At 38.6% G+C, this 16077-nt stretch overlaps 1 protein-coding gene across 2 annotated transcripts in view; it reads left to right on the top strand.

Annotated features, from left to right (window-relative positions):
* The first annotated feature begins 704 nt into the window (after positions 1 to 704).
* LOC149299744 (carbohydrate sulfotransferase 11-like) overlaps positions 705 to 16077 on the top strand; it is an 84911-nt gene continuing 69538 nt past the window's right edge. The window contains exon 1 of one of the 2 annotated variants that reach the window (XM_089486174.1): positions 705 to 825. In XM_089486174.1, coding sequence (XP_089342300.1) covers positions 708 to 825 — 118 coding nt within the window. In that variant the 5' untranslated portion in view covers positions 705 to 707. The remainder of the gene's footprint in view (positions 826 to 16077) is intronic. The other variant, XM_089486173.1, reaches the window with a different exon arrangement.

Raw genomic sequence — 16077 nt, forward strand, 5'->3', positions numbered from 1 at the left:
AAGGAGGAGGAGCCGCATGTGCTGCCGAGCGTCATGCTTGCCTTTCCATCCCTCCCTCTGTTAGAGCAGCAGTGACCGGTGTGCAGACAGACAGGCTGCTGCTCTCATGCACATCATTACCACCCTCCTCCCTTCTACTGAGTCACCATCCCTTCTAGATGCCACATTCATATACACTCCGACAGAGCATCCTTTAACGCACACACAGGCTTAGAGGGGTAATGCGCTAGAATCACAATATACAGGACCACACAGGCTGAGCGCATTCATTCACTGGATACTTACTATTGTCAAGGAAGCGCTGGCTTTATGACACTATATGCAAACACGAGAGAGAGACACCACAATACATATACAAACATTCAACGCATCACGCAATACACAGACAACTGGATGTAGCGATTCACAGTCAGATTTCCACACACACACATTCTGAGCGTAGACCAGTGTTAACGCAAGTGGATCTTTATACATTGTCAGTGCAGCAAATGGCTCTTTGTATACATGCATAAAAGCACAACGCTTTTCTTCAGCTGCGGCAATTCATGTCCACTTTTCTCCAAGCAGCTGTATAGAGAGCCAGATAAAACACACCATAAGTTGGCACGACCTCCGCACCCTACAGCAGACACCCTGCCAAGCTGCGTTCGCACGTAGTCCGCTACCTGCGCTTTTCCCCTCTCCTGCACCTGCGGCCGGACAAAGCTATGAAGCAGGCTCTTCTGGAGGTAATGAGGATGAATCGGATCTGCCGGATGGTGCTGGTCACTTGCCTGGGATCCTTCATCCTGGTCATCTTCTATTTCCAAAGTATGTTGCACCCAGGTAAGGCTTCGTGTACCCTCCTCATCTGTTTCTATGCTGGCCAGAGCTAGACATATAGAGTGAGATGGGAGATGCATAGATATTGCCGCTTAGGGAAGTTCTTCGGTCGGCCTTTGATTTTCTAGCAGTTTCTGGGTATACGCTTCCATTACGCTATGAACAGCGGCAGCGGCAGAAATAAAAGTTGTATATTTCCCTATCTATAGGTCTATGAAAATCCCAGCGCTGATGTATGTTTGGGTTGGCGACCACGTTTTAATATAATTTTATTGCGGGATGATGCAGATTTTTTTTTTAACTTTTATTCTGTAAAGAATGCTAGATGCACCTGGTTAAAGATTTAAATACTTCCATGTCCGTTATAAACGGAGGCACTGTCCCAGCATCTGAAATCCGTCTTACTGTACGCTATTAGCCATGCTTTTTGTTGTAGCGGTCTGCCGAGAAACCTGCTATGTATTCAGTAAAAGTACTCTATTTTCATGCAAATGTCATGCAGGTGTTTCCGTTTGAAATCATCATTTGTTGTGGCATGTTTCATATATATGATATTTATAGCCGCGGCATGTCGTTTGTGGGTCCCTTACTTGTTTTTGAACTGCAAGCCTCATCATTCTAATCCGCCTCTGCGTTACATTCTGTATCTGATATATTGTGAAACGTGTTACAATGAAGTTATTTTACTTCTGCGGTCACTAATGTACATTGTATCGAAATGAAGCCGATGAAGTATATGTGAATGTAAACATGCATTAACTGTTACCGTAATAACCCGTGCCCTGCAATTAATAAATAACTATTTTCACTTTGTAGGTTTGTAACATTTGATTTTTTTTTGTTAATGCAGAAGGAATTTATTTAAATAATTGTCTATAGAAATCCATAGTGTTGAGTGTGAGAGTCATAGTCTTATATTGTTGATCTTCTGCTTTGAACAGCATGAGCCTATTTAGAATGTTAACCCTTTCTAGCATAAGTTAGGTTAAACGTCATTGATACGAAATTATTTTCCTCAAGTATATTTGCCAAGAGTATTACGAGTATTCAAAGAAAAAGATGATCTTTTCAGTACTGAATGTTTGACAGTGGCAATGTTTAACCATTTTGGTGCCGGTAATGGTAAAAAAAAAAAATTACAGATATGTTGTGGTCGCTAAACTACCATGAATATGGGCAATATACCTGGCCGGTGGACCGAGGATCTTACGGATAAGACGGAGCTAATAGTGTTACAGAAACACTGTATAAATCAATATTACTTGTGTTCTATTTGTTGCATCGGGTCTGTTTTTATTTATATTCCAAATGCATTAAAGTATGCACAATGTACAAAAATAATGCCTAATATTTTTGTGACTGCCAATCCCCTTTTACTTACTATACGGGTAAAAATGAAATTTGTAAGACCTTAGCAGCCGGTGATGTGTTCCCCATGAGTAGGAATCTTCTAATGTGCTGTTTGTGCATAAATCATTAAGTGCGAAGGGTATTAGGGACGCTTCGAAAGTGAAATGTTTAGTATTATTTGTTGTTTTTATATAGCGCCATCATATTCCTCATCGTGGTACAATGGGTTTTTTCGTTTCTCATTTCTGCTGCTTGATTTATGCTGCTCATTTATGCTGTCCAACGTAGCTTAATATATAGAAACACAGAATTTGTGGGCAGAGAAGGACTATTCGGACCATCTAGTCTGCCTGTTTTTCCTGCCGTAAAGATTTAAACCTTCATCGGTCTTCAGTCTTGTCTTAGATTCAATGTATCCGCCTTATATGCCTATCCCGTGCATGTATACATTCACTCGCTGCTTAACCTTTCCCACTTTTGCAGAGAGGCTGTTTCACTTATCTATTACCCAGTCAATAATGTAAAGCTTCCTTACATTACATCTAAGCCTCTGACCTTTTGGTTTTAGCAAATATGGATTTTTTAATAGTTTTCCATAGTTTCTTTCAAACGACTGTTTCTAGATTTTTTTTTTTAATAAGCCTGTCTTGTCTTTGTACCATTTAGGTAAATTATATCTGTTACAATTGAACCACAATAGGCATGTTACTTTATAAACTGTTATGGATGCTAATGAATGCATTGTTTAAAAACTTTCTTGGTGGAATGCCGAAACGTTGTTGTGTTAGATTAGCCAAACATATATGGACCGATTGCCAAGCTGGCACGTCTGCTTCATTTAAATAAAGGCAGTCCTTTTTGATTCTAGTCTTTAAAGGACCAAAGACACCAGCCTTTGTGATAAAAAAATTAATTGAGACAATGATTTATTGTTTTATATAGCGCCATCAATATTCCGTAGCACTGTACAATGGGTAGACAGGTTATAGCAAATAACATAACAAATTGACTTACAGAAACAACAGGTGAAGAGGGCCTTACATAGAAATGACGGCAAATAAGAACCGCTCGGCCCATCTTGTCTGCCTATTTTTCCCTGATGTAAGGGGCTTAAAGCCTATCAGTCTTTGGTCAGATCCTAGAGCAGACCTGGGCAAAGCACGGCCCGCGGGCCACATCCGGCCCGCTGAATAGCTCGGACCGGCCCGCAAAGAGTGTCCTGGTGACTCACCAATGAGTCCGGTGTCCCCCCCCGCCCCGGTCACTTACCTTAAACTCCTGTGTTGGAAGCGTTTGTCTCGGGTGCCGGCGCTTTACGCTGGGCGCCGGCATATGACGTCAGACGCCGGCGATCAGCAGTGAAGCGCCGGCACCCGAGACAAACGCCTCACGCTTCCAACACAGGAGTTTAAGGTAAGTGACCGGGGCGGGGGGGGAGATCCTGAGAAGGGGGGGTTAGGGAGTTAGAGGGGAAATACTGAGAAGGGGGGGTTAGGGAGTTAGAGGGGAGATACTGAGAAGGGGGGTTAGGGAGGGAGGTCTTACTGTGTGTGTGTGTCTTACTGTGTTTGTGTGTGTGTGTGTCTTACTGTGTGTGTGTGTATCTTACTGTGTCTGTGTGTGTCTCACTGTGTCTGTGTGTGTCTTACTGTGTCTGTGTGTGTCTTACTGTGTCTGTGTGTGTCTTACTGTGTCTGTGTGTGTCTCACTGTGTCTGTGTGTGTCTTACTGTGTCTGTGTGTGTCTTACTGTGTCTGTGTGTGTCTCACTGTGTCTGTGTGTGTCTCACTGTGTCTGTGTGTGTCTTACTGTGTCTGTGTGTGTCTTACTGTGTCTGTGTGTGTCTCACTGTGTCTGTGTGTGTCTTACTGTGTCTGTGTGTGTCTTACTGTGTCTGTGTGTGTCTTACTGCGTGTGTCTTACTGTGTTCATAGCTTATTCAGTTATTGTAATAAATATTTTAGCCCATTTTTTAGCTCAAAATATTTTTTCCTTTTTTTTCTCCTCTAAAATCTAGGTGCGTCTTATCAGCAGGTGCGTCTTATAGAGCGAAAAATACGGTATGCACTCCGAAGCCTTGTTCATTTTGTTCACTTCTGTGCTGTGCTAATAGTTATTCAGGCCTTACTTATTCAAGCACCTCTACCAATGACGTAGGCTTGAATAACTTTATTAAACAGCACATAAGTTAACAAAATGGACAAGGCTTCGGAGTTTGTAGTTTGTAGAGGTCTGGCCCTCTAAAACCATTCCAATTTCTCATGTGGCCCCATGGGAAAATTAATTGCCCACCCCTGTCCTAGAGTGAGGAAAGCTTTACAGTCTATCCCATGCTTGTTTAAATTCCCTCATTGTATTAGCCTCCACCACTGCTGCTGAGAGACTGTTCCATTTATCTACTACCCTCTAAGTAAAGTAGAACTTCCTTACATTACATGTAAGTCCCTGATCCTCTAGTTTTAGACCATGAGCTCTCGTGCTAACATTGCTCCTACTTTCAAATAAGCTTGCCTCCTGTACTTTGTTAAATCCCTTTAAGTATTTAAATGTTTCTTTTGCATCCCCCTCTCTCTTCTTTCCTCTAGGTTGTACATATTAAGATACTTTAAGCTTCCCTGATTTCTGTCCTGCAAACCACTTCCCATTTTTGAGATGCTTCATTGCATTGTCTGCTTACCTTTAAGTCATCATAAATGATTAATCCCTCTCTTCCATTGTCACTGACAGTATCTTGCCACCAATGCTATATTCTGTTTTAGGATTTTTACATCCAAGTGCATTATTTTACATTTATTAATATTAAAGTGCATCAGTCATTCGCCATTTGAGTGGTTCCACCCGGAATGTCTACCCTGCTTCAGACCTTTATATCATGTGCAAAAAGACATATCATACCATAAAAACCTTCTGTAATATTACTGATAAAATATTAAAAAGTACAGGTTCCAATACTGATCCCTGAGGTACCCACTAGCGACAAGTCCTCCTCTAAATATACACCATTAACTACAACCTTCTGTTTCCTGTCACTCAACCATTGGCTTATCCATTCAACTATTCTGGCATCCATACCCATAGACTGCAGTTTATTTATATGTCTTCTATGAGAAACCGTGTCAGATGCCTTACTAAAGGCGATATCAACAGCTCCTCCCTCGTCTATTATCTTAGTTACCCACACAAAAATATAGTTAGTTTGACAAGATCCTTCTGTAGTAAACCCGTGCTGTTTCTGATCATGCAAACCATTTGCGTCCAGATTTAACAATCCTATCCTTTAGCATGGTTTCTATGTTACTTGCCAACTACTGATGTAAGCCTGACTGGTCTATAGTTGGCCGAGTCGTCCTTTACTAGCTTTTTGTGCAGTGGTACTACGGTTGCCAATTTCCAGTCTTCTGGAACTCCTCCTGTCATTAGTGACTGGTTGAATAGATGTGCTAGTGGTTTTGCCAGGACACCCCAAGCTCTTTTAATAATTTATTATTATAATTATATTTTTATTATTGTTTTATATAGTGCCACCATATTATGCAGCGCAGGACATTTCAAGTAGTATAAAACATGACTTACAGAAATAACAGGTGAGGAGGGCCCTGCTCAAACGAGCTTTAATGAGAACAATTACAAAACCGAGAAGAGTTCTATTAAATTTGGTCTGTTGTAGATGTAGAATCTTGATGAATCCATGGAAAATATATGGGTAAAATACAGAGCATTATTGTAAAGACTGTAAACAACTGTTCCCAACATTAACCAAAGTCAGGGTTGCTCACCTGATTAGTAACGGCTGACTCCTTTCTACTCACCTGATTGCTATTAGCCAGAGCCTTTCTACTCAGTCCAGGCTATTTAAGCATAAAGGCTCATTACCTCCGTGGCCTTGTGTTGTTTCCAGATACCAAGTGTATTCCCTGCTATTCAGTATATTCCCATGTATGACCTCTTTTGGCTGACTTCCCTTCTGGCTCCTGATTACTGGCTTTGATTCTGACTTCACCGATCTCCATACTCCTGACCCCGGCTTGTTTGATTACCCGCTCTGGCTGCTGACCCTGGATACTCTCTTGGATTACGATTTTGGATCATTTTTATTTTTATTAATAAAGGTCTTTGCATCGTACTATCTGTCTCTGGCTGGTTCCTAGTCCCTAACAGAGTTCTTAATAGCAAACAGGACACTTTTTTTTTAGTTGTGTTCTTCATTCAAACTTGGATAGAAATTAGAGGCTCAAGAACCGTTTAGAAAGTGGTTTGTATGTGCGAGGGAAGATATGTATCTTCCCTAACCCTTACATATGGCTCGTCCGGCTTCAAGCTCGTTTTTTTTTCTTTTTTTCTCAGAATCATATCCTTAATCAGGTTTGAAAACAAAATGGCAGATTTAGTTTAACATAGCGGGTGAGTGATTTGCACATTTTACACAGATCGCCTAAACCATCTGGGGAAGAAAGTGCTGAAGCTGGTCGGGGGAGCCCACGTAACACGAGGCATTTGTCACAATAAGTATTCACTATACTGCCTTCCACTGAACGTGCTACGCATAAGGGAAGTTTTAGCATACTGCAGTGACACTTGAGCGTACTTTAAAGAGATGCTTTGGCAGTGAATAGCTTTCATTAAGTTCTATAGCTGAACAGCTGAAGAACAATGCTAAATAGGCATGGATCAGAAAGCACGTAAGGTCTTTTATGATCTGTCGGTGTGACGGTGAGCTACAATTTGATATTTTTCAGTGGCACAAATGGGATTTTGGTCTCTACCAAATGGGTTGATTTACTTGAATTCAAAAGTTTGATCAAGAATGGATTAAACCAAACTTGGTGGTTATTTTGTATAGAAGGAGTTAGAATTGGTTCAATTAACATAGCATGATTGGTCCACTTTTACCACTTTGGTTTTTGCTCTTCTACTGTAAAACACTTAACATTTATACATTTCACATGCGTATGTAAAAGTATTCTTTTGCAAATTTCCCTATTAAATATAATGCAAAACTGCACACTGTATAAAATTAAGATCAAGCCAATGAAGATTTCAATCAGAAAAATATAATCAGATTCACCCCGCTGTTGGTGAGCATGTTACGACCGCATTGAAAAGATGTACTAAAGGCATTGTTTGATCTGTGTGTGAGAGGTACGTAAATGCGGTGTTAAATGTCTGATAGCACTAATAATAGAGAGCTCATTTCTGCTATCTAAACCTTCTGGGATTCTATACAGATGCAGAATTCTAAAGCGTCTTATGCTCCCTTCAATGGATTATGCTGATGTGCAGTCTTGCAAGAGATAGCAAGACCAGCAGAAGGGGAGTTATGTTATGAGAGGCTTTCTGTTAGACAGATGCAGGCTTAGTCTGGTAGGAAGGGGTCATTGCATGGAATAACATGTTAACAATGCTGGGTAATCAAATGAAGACATCATAGTAACTAGGGCAGAATAGTAAGTGATTGCTGGCTTTACCCAGTGGCTTTAATCTGCCCCTAAAACATTAACCTTCAGTGTGGTGGTTTGTTAAACCTAAATCTTTGAGGTTTAACCATTGCAAATGTTTATTGGTGTCATTCGGTTGCTATACGTTTTGGCAAGTAATACAACTCCCAAGAATCCCAAAAATAACTAATGGGGTTCGCGCTTGAACAACATGCCTGATGTGATACCTGTTGGCTACTGAATTTACACATTAAACTATAGGGGGTGGCCGATGTGTAATGATGTTGTTGCTTAACGTTATAAAGAGGGTAAAATGATAAATTGGGTATTTCCTTCAAACATTTTTAGATACTAACAGACGTCAAAGGAGAGCTTTTGCACAGAGATATGTGATCTAATGGCGTGTTTTGGGTTAAAGTAGCCATCTGCCACCGGCAGCGCTAACTAAAACCTAAGACTTATCATTTCATATGGTATGGCAACACTGCTGCCATTCACGACTGCAATAAAATCATTTATATGCACTTTTATGTATAAGACTGATTACCCTTGACCAATGCAATTATAATATGGCATGCTGAAAATGAAGTTAATGAACCCTGCCAGTAATGGAAAAGCTAATCCATGTACAGACGTGTCTCTTGATGAAATTATAATCAGTACAACAATGTGTTGTGTTAAAATTACATTGGTATGATAGATTTCTTTTTAATAACATGATGGGCTTCCTTAAATGATGTTGCAGTTTTGTTTTTGGTCGGATACTGTTGCTGAGTCCATACAAACCGTTGCTTAAGGCAAAAACTGGTGCCTCGTTCTTCGTCAACGTTTCTCATTAGGGGTTGCCGCGTGACTATCCATCAAGAGTCCGTTATTCCCATCTTATAACGTAGATGCTCTTATTAAGTCATACGTGGATAGGGTAATGGGAAAATATGACAGTATATGTTACATGGAAAACAGAGCACTGTATATAAATCAATCTGCAAGATATATAGCAATCCCATAAAGTTGCTCCAGGCTGTCTTGCACTTTAGTCCATACCACAGCATATATAATTAAAGTCACAATTTAATCAATAACTGCACAGTGTAACACATAATCCCAAAGATCACATGATAAACGTATCATTGTTACCGAAATGTTGAGATCATTCCTGCTTATCTGCTGTTGTGTTTTTGAGGTTACTTTCACTATATATGCAGTAGTGTGCAGCTATAGAAACCACATTTAAACCTTTTCTCCAGTTATATACAATCGTATGCCCATGCATTCAAGTAAAATTGAATTTATCTTCTTGGTCATCATAGTGAGTCTGTTCTAATCTGACCTTCAATACTCCTGTGCATGACTGGGTGAATTATAGCGGTCAAGTAGCCATCACTGTGAGACCTAAAAACATTCGTGGTCCTTAAGTGGTTAAGTCTTTGTTTCCTTTCCCTAAAAAAGATACATTTTCTCAATTTTACTCCATTTTCTTCATTTTCAACTCCAACATTTCCTGTGGTGTCAGCTGTGACGATGCAGAAAATGTATGCCTGAACGTCTGTTTGGTCACTTAATGGTAGATTGTATGTTGTGATATGGCTTATCGATGTAACTTATTTAATACATTAAGAAAACTGTATTTATTTAGATGATTTTATTGATAATCATATTCCTCCTATTTCTACATATCATTGCCACTTTCAAGGCTGCACAACGTTTTGATACCCTCCTACTCATTCTGAGCTTGCAGAAGAGCGATATCATGTGAGTAAAGAGGAATAGTTGGAGATATGTGCATGTAAAGGATACAATAAGGCATTTTGCAGTTTAGGTTGTACTAATGGCCCTTAAAAGAAATCTTGTTAGGAGCTGGAAATATTCTAAATGAAGTTGCCTATATGCAAGCAGGAATGTTTCATTGTCATGTGTCAATATGATAAAATGAGATCACAACAAGAGTCAACTCTTTAACTTGTCACCCTAAGATTGGGAATCAAACTTGAGAATTTCCAGGTAGGATTATAAAACCTCAAATGAAGTCAGAAGAATTTGCTGATTATGCACTACATAATACATTGTCAATGAGAACCTAAAGTGTTTATGTGGTTCTAGAAGCTGATGCAGAAGTGAATTTCTGAATGAACCTCACTCATGTGCTTCCATTAATGCGTTGTACCTTTACCTAATCATTTGTGCTTTGTACAAAGGCTACTGCTACCAGTAATTTACAGAGTGCTGCGTTGACTGCCATAACTACAGGGCACATCTGACCTACACCAACTGCGAGGAAGCTGAGTGAGTTCATAATTAGCTTTGTTGTCACAAAACATAATTATGTTGGCATAATGAAATTTACTGTTCCTTTGTCACGTTTAATAATGAACGCCTGGTTCTTCCTATTACAGGCAATCTGGTATGGCAAATTTAATAAATCTGAAAGACACAGTAATGAAACTGGTCAGGTGTGAATGTGTGCATGGAACAGATTGACATAGCTCCATAGTCTTTGTTCCAAAGGTGGTTGAGCAGTGCAGAGCGAGCTGTCTTAGAGTAGAGGAGGCAGATAATGACGTGCCCTTGTATTAGGTGCAATCGCGTTGTATAATTTGCAGTGAAGGCAGGCATGCTTTATTTTTACTAGGCTTTGGGGAATCAATTACCATCTGCTGCTTCTAGCTCACTACAGTAATATGTTCTTGAAGAAAAGATGGCAGCTTTTTATTTTATAGACTTCTTCTGCTGCTTTTTATTAGATAAACATTCTGCTCAAGAAGAAAGTTCTTTAACCAAAATGTAATTTGGTAATTTGCCCTGTTGAATACTTTAATTTAAATTGAAATACGTATAAATGCCAATGCATTATGACCTTAAGCAACATAGACTGTTGTATTCTACCATCAAACATACCTATGACGTCATACAGTTATGTTATAACCGGATGTGACCAACTGTAAATAGAATATCATCTGATACCATTACTACTATTGGGCCAGCTAGAGCACATTTTTCCATTGAGGTAGCAAAAAATGAATATAGAATCCATTCATGGTTTCTGGTTTTTGATTGATTGTGCTCCTTGCTGGATAGTTATTGAGAGTAGGATTCCGATTGAATGAGTTAGAAGACCATGAAAACAAAGCCTTTAAATTATTTTTGGTGCCTTAGAAATAATACCAGAGGTTAAATTAGTATTATGATATATCAATGGTAATCTCATCTTTATAACCCCATTTGATGTTAACCCCATAATGGCCCCGTGCTTGAATTAGATATTCCTTTGCTTAATATTTGATATCATTTAAACTATTCTTGCAAGTGGTCTGCCTATGTGCTAAGTGCCCCACCTAAATTGTACATTTGTAAATTGGCATTTAATAAAAAAAATAACTGTAGAAGGATATCTACCTGCAATTCCAATGTGTTCTTACGTGTAGCTGCAGACTTCACTTTGAGTCTAGAAATGGTGTGTGGCGGCAGTCTTCATAGTCTCCTGCCATGTAATTAATATTTAATAAAAATACTGAATTGAAAGCTGTGTCCGCTTTGCAAGCACTTTAGGATATTTATAATCAGAATTCTTAATGTCTGAATGTCTTCTCCATGTACTGGTCACTTGTTGGATGTCGGTAGCTATTTTATCATTACAACCATAAACTGTACTTTTCAAGTGCTTTGTCCTGCAAAACTTGCCCTATAAGAATAAACGTACATTGTCTACATATATTGCTTCATAAAGCCATACATTTTTAATTACAGCACATAACGCATTCCCGTAGCGCTGCAGGCCGGTTGTGCGCATGGTGTGATGTTGGTGACAAGTGACGAGTTTCCATGACTACCTGTAATAATTGTAGCAGTGTCTTGTGACTGGTAGTTTATCTTGTCCATTAGGATGATCTGTTCAGGATAAGACACATAGAAGCTTATGGCACATTGGCAGCATTAATCCGCCATTCAACTTTTTAGTCATAGGCTAAAAAACATTTTGTATAATTTTGCATTTGCCTCGTTTTGGTTAACACTTTCTCCCAACCCTCGCACCATCTTATTATTGTGTTTATTAACACTTCTTTCATTCTCCAGCAACTATGTGTTACAAGTGAGACATTTTGTCAATGTTACAGAAGCGGCACACAACAGAGTTAAGATTTGTGTTGGTATAATTTTGTGTATGTTTGTTGAATGCACAAAACACCAAGAGTGAGGTCAGATTCCCAGCATGATGCTGTGGTCGATAATAGCAAAAAAATTCTCCTGGAGTATCCCATCAGTAACTAGAGCAGCCATGTATATAGGGTTAGGGTATTGACGTTCCCATGCACTCATGAGCCACCTTGAGATCAGGGATACGTTGTAAAAGCACTGTCTGGATCTGAGCATAAACAGAATAGGGCTTCCAGAGATTTATCTAGAAAGGCGGAATTCGCAAATGAAGCTCCCTTGGTTCCCACATAATCCAGTTCTGCTTGGCTTCTCCTTTGAACCCATGCATAGACGAGGAGTTATTATCTGAGGCTGAAGCATGCTGCCCTTCCAAATCTTCATATCAAAAGCCTTCTCTAAGCCAACTGCGGGATACTTTTTTTACATTTATAATTAGAACGTCCCTTCAAAAAAGAGAGAGAGAGAGGACAGAAGGAGGTCTCTATTGTGATACGTGTGTAAGTCTTGCATATATCTTGTTCTCTTTCATTTGTAATCTTTGCCCCAAAGCTTGCCTTCTCTAAATACATTTGCAACACCAGTGTCATGGTTTGTGGCAACTATTTTCCACATATAAGAATATTATATACTGTATGTATGTATAAAAAAATCACAAATATGTTTTTTTTTCTTAAACAGTTTTAGTTTCTGTATATTTGTTTAAATAAAAATCCCAAGTGTCTCTCTTTTTGTAACATTTTTATTTTAAATAAAAATATTGGACATGGACTGAGCAAATCTACATATTAAGGTTTTATCCCCTGTGATGTAATAAATGTGAAAATAGAACCATAAAGCCTGCTTTTTAGCAAGGTGGATACATTCGATCAAAAATGTTCTGTTTGTCCAGTGGGCAGAGTATTTCCTATGTTAGTCTCTGTACAGACAGTGTGAGAGATCTTCTTTAATAGTAGAATAACTTCTTTCAGGGCTTACAACATCTCTTGTGTTACTTTCCATTACCAAGCATTAATTAAATTAAATGTAAAGGGCGTAAACCAGAGGAAAATTTTTTTTTCTGTTTGCATTCAGCATGAGTATGTGCATTAAGTATATTAATACACTGTAAGTTTCCAGCACATATTCCTTTTCATCAGAGTCCATAGATTTTAAGCTAATAGGATAAAATTCATAATCTCTTCTTAGCAGCTTCATTTTAACTTTTTTTATTTTACTTGTGTCTATTTTGCATGACAGGTTTTAATGTAAAAATAAAATCCACATTCAATGAAATATTTTCAGATATACATTGTAAACCCTGTGTACATATATGTGTGTGTGTGTGTGTGTATATATATGTGTGTGTGTGTGTATGTGTGTATATATGTATATATATATATATATTTATATTTAAGAAATGTCACTTTAAAGATATAGCTCAGATCATATAGTGTGCATTACATATTGATGCTCTCAACAATTATTGTTCAACAGCCACTGTATTTTACTCCACCATGGTAAACCCTACTCGATGAAGAAATTTGCAGATTGAGGGGCTTGCGATAGAATGGGATAGTCATTTATTCGGGGTCCCATCTGTAATACAGACATCCCTGACAGAGATAATACCTGTGCTTGGTAATTATAAATATGCTGATTAAGAACGGATTTCGATTTTACTGAACAATCCCAATGGGGACAGGCTCTACTTGGCTTCTCCTACTGCAAAATGTCAGTGGGTATGTTAACCTTGGAGAGAATTACCATACTATCTTTTTTTTGTTTTAAAAAGACTTGTAATAACTTATTAACGCATTGCTCATTTTTTTATTCTATTTTTATTAAATTTATTTTATTATACAAAAAAAATGAATCATATTAGCTTTCCATAATAATAGGCAATACAGAAAGATAAAAAAATAATCTAACGATAAATTCAAATGTGCATTCAAGCACGTAAGTAGTTTTCGTTTACAGCAATGTTGCTGTCATGATAAATTGCAGATTGGGTTAGGAGTGATCCTCCAAAATGTCTAGGCGCTGCAGTATTCACCTAGGAGGTTTTTCGTAAAGGTTGGGCTCAAGAATTGAGTCCTTGTTTGGTTGTTTTATTATACTCTGTTCACAATGCTTTCCTTCAATATTCAAGCAAAGATGTCAAGAATTTGAGCGTGTTATGATTGCATGCTCCAGTTGAAATAAAAATATACAGAGGGTCAAGGTTCCTAGGCCTAGAGGGCTGAAGCTGGTGTCTCAGCGAAAGCCGGCTTTTAGTGAATGGGTTTGAGTAATGTGATGAATGTTCTGTGAAGTGCGCTAACCCACCCGTGTGAGAATTCTTTGTGTGGAACTGAAAATGTATCCCCAGTCTTCTATCCCCACGGGCCCAAGCTGGAGGAAAACTAGCAGTAACTCTTCAGTATCAAAATTAGTTGGGGTAAACCAAATAAATGGAATCCCTGCAAATCTGGTTTAAAGTGAAAAGGTAAAGTGGCCATATAAACTATACCCATTTCCAATAAAGTGTGTTCTCTTGCATCCTGGCTGGTGTCGTTACTGGTGGCATGGGTCTTTTGGAGACCCTTTTCCCCAGAGGAACCACTTCACTCTGTGAACTGGAATGTCCACGAGGGTTGCATCCATTGCCATGCACATCTCGCAAGACCCCCCTGATTCCATTTACACTGGTGGCAGCGGTGGCATCTGTTACTCCTCGTACATGGTTCAAACCACAACCTGGGTCACCAACAGAGACAGAATGGATGCCCAGAAATATGAAACGGACAAAGAACTCATCTTTTGCTGAGGGGTCCTAAACCACCCCAACAGCTAACTATATTAAGTGTATAACAGATTTTCCTGTTTGTTACATTGTATTGATGTTTTTTCATTTACCAGTATAGGCTTTTAGAGAGACTGGAACCATCTCTTTTAAAAACTTTTTCCTTCACCCTATGGTAGTTGTGAGTCACTTGAGTATAAAGTGTCAAAAATTAAGGGTAAAAAAACACAGATAAGGAGTTATAGAAAAACTAATAATGGAAACATAAAAAATCTGTTGGTAGCATTATGAATGTGGTGAGAATTAGTCATTATACTCTTGCATAGGGCTGAGCAACATGCTTTATACCTATGTCTGTTATTGAGCTGTGTATCAAAAAAAAGCTGAATATGCTACAGTAACTAAAATAAAAATAAAAATTTTCAGAGCAGCTTCTGTATGCACCACAAATGATGCCTTCCAAGCTTGTCAGGGCAACTTTTAGCAGGTTATATAAACTTACTCTCTGTGTTTGACATGGTCAGTACTAGCAGCTTCCAGTGACAAAGACATATCCAACAATGAGTCTTAGCCTTAGGTACATCAAATCTACCTGGGCTAAGAACCTCTTTAATGACAGTATCATCCTGAACTAGTGTATCATGTGGAATTATCCTGCTATAAACCATAAAATATGCCAGATTTCCATGACGGCACAAACAAATCTCTCTCTATTGAGCTATTTTTGTGACTCTTGGGTATTGAGCTGAATAAGTATGAGAGGCTCATTTCTGTTTCTTGTTCATTCAGTAGCACAAAGATCTCTCTATCTCAAAGTGTGAACAATGTATTCACACTTATATGTCAAGTCAACTTCAAATCTTTGCCGTTAAGGCAATTGGATGACAGCTCATGTGATGAACACAACTCGACTAACCTTTCTTACCCCTATGGCCCCATTCTCCAACCCCAATGTACTTTGTGAGCGGAAGGATAGCATTTTCTTCATTTGCACCCAGAACCAGTTTTCATAAATATCTATGAATGCTGCTGCTTATGTATTTCCAATTGTTGGCCTGGTTTAGTGCTTCTCTGAATACATGAATAGCTTCTTTTAGCACATATATTCCAGATCCCCATAAGTAAACACAGCCAAAATCATTGCTGTCTAAAAGCACTCCCGCAATTCCGGGCAACTGTATAGATCATTTTTGCTGCATGTTCAAATAAAGGCTTGTTAACAGTGACAGTATTCTTTGGTTTCCTAAAAGGAGCCAGCCAGAGAAATTCTTATATAAAATGATTTGGCTCGCTATAAGGCATTTTGCATCATACAGACGGTAAAAAACAAGATACTGTGTCTGTGTGTGTATGTATGTATATATATATATATATATATATACAATATGTGTGTGTGTGTATGTATATATATATATATATACATATATATACAGTATCTCACAAAATATTTTATTAAATCTTTTCATGTGACAAGTGAAGAAATGACACTGCTACTCACTTTTGTTGCCAAGGTTTAGACATTAATGGCTGTGTGTTGAGCTATTTTGAGGGGAAAAC

The sequence above is a fragment of the Sceloporus occidentalis genome, unplaced genomic scaffold, assembly GCF_023333645.1.
Source record: "Sceloporus occidentalis isolate IW3139 unplaced genomic scaffold, rSceOcc1.0.p SCAF_28, whole genome shotgun sequence".
Lineage (NCBI taxonomy): Eukaryota > Metazoa > Chordata > Lepidosauria > Squamata > Phrynosomatidae > Sceloporus > Sceloporus occidentalis.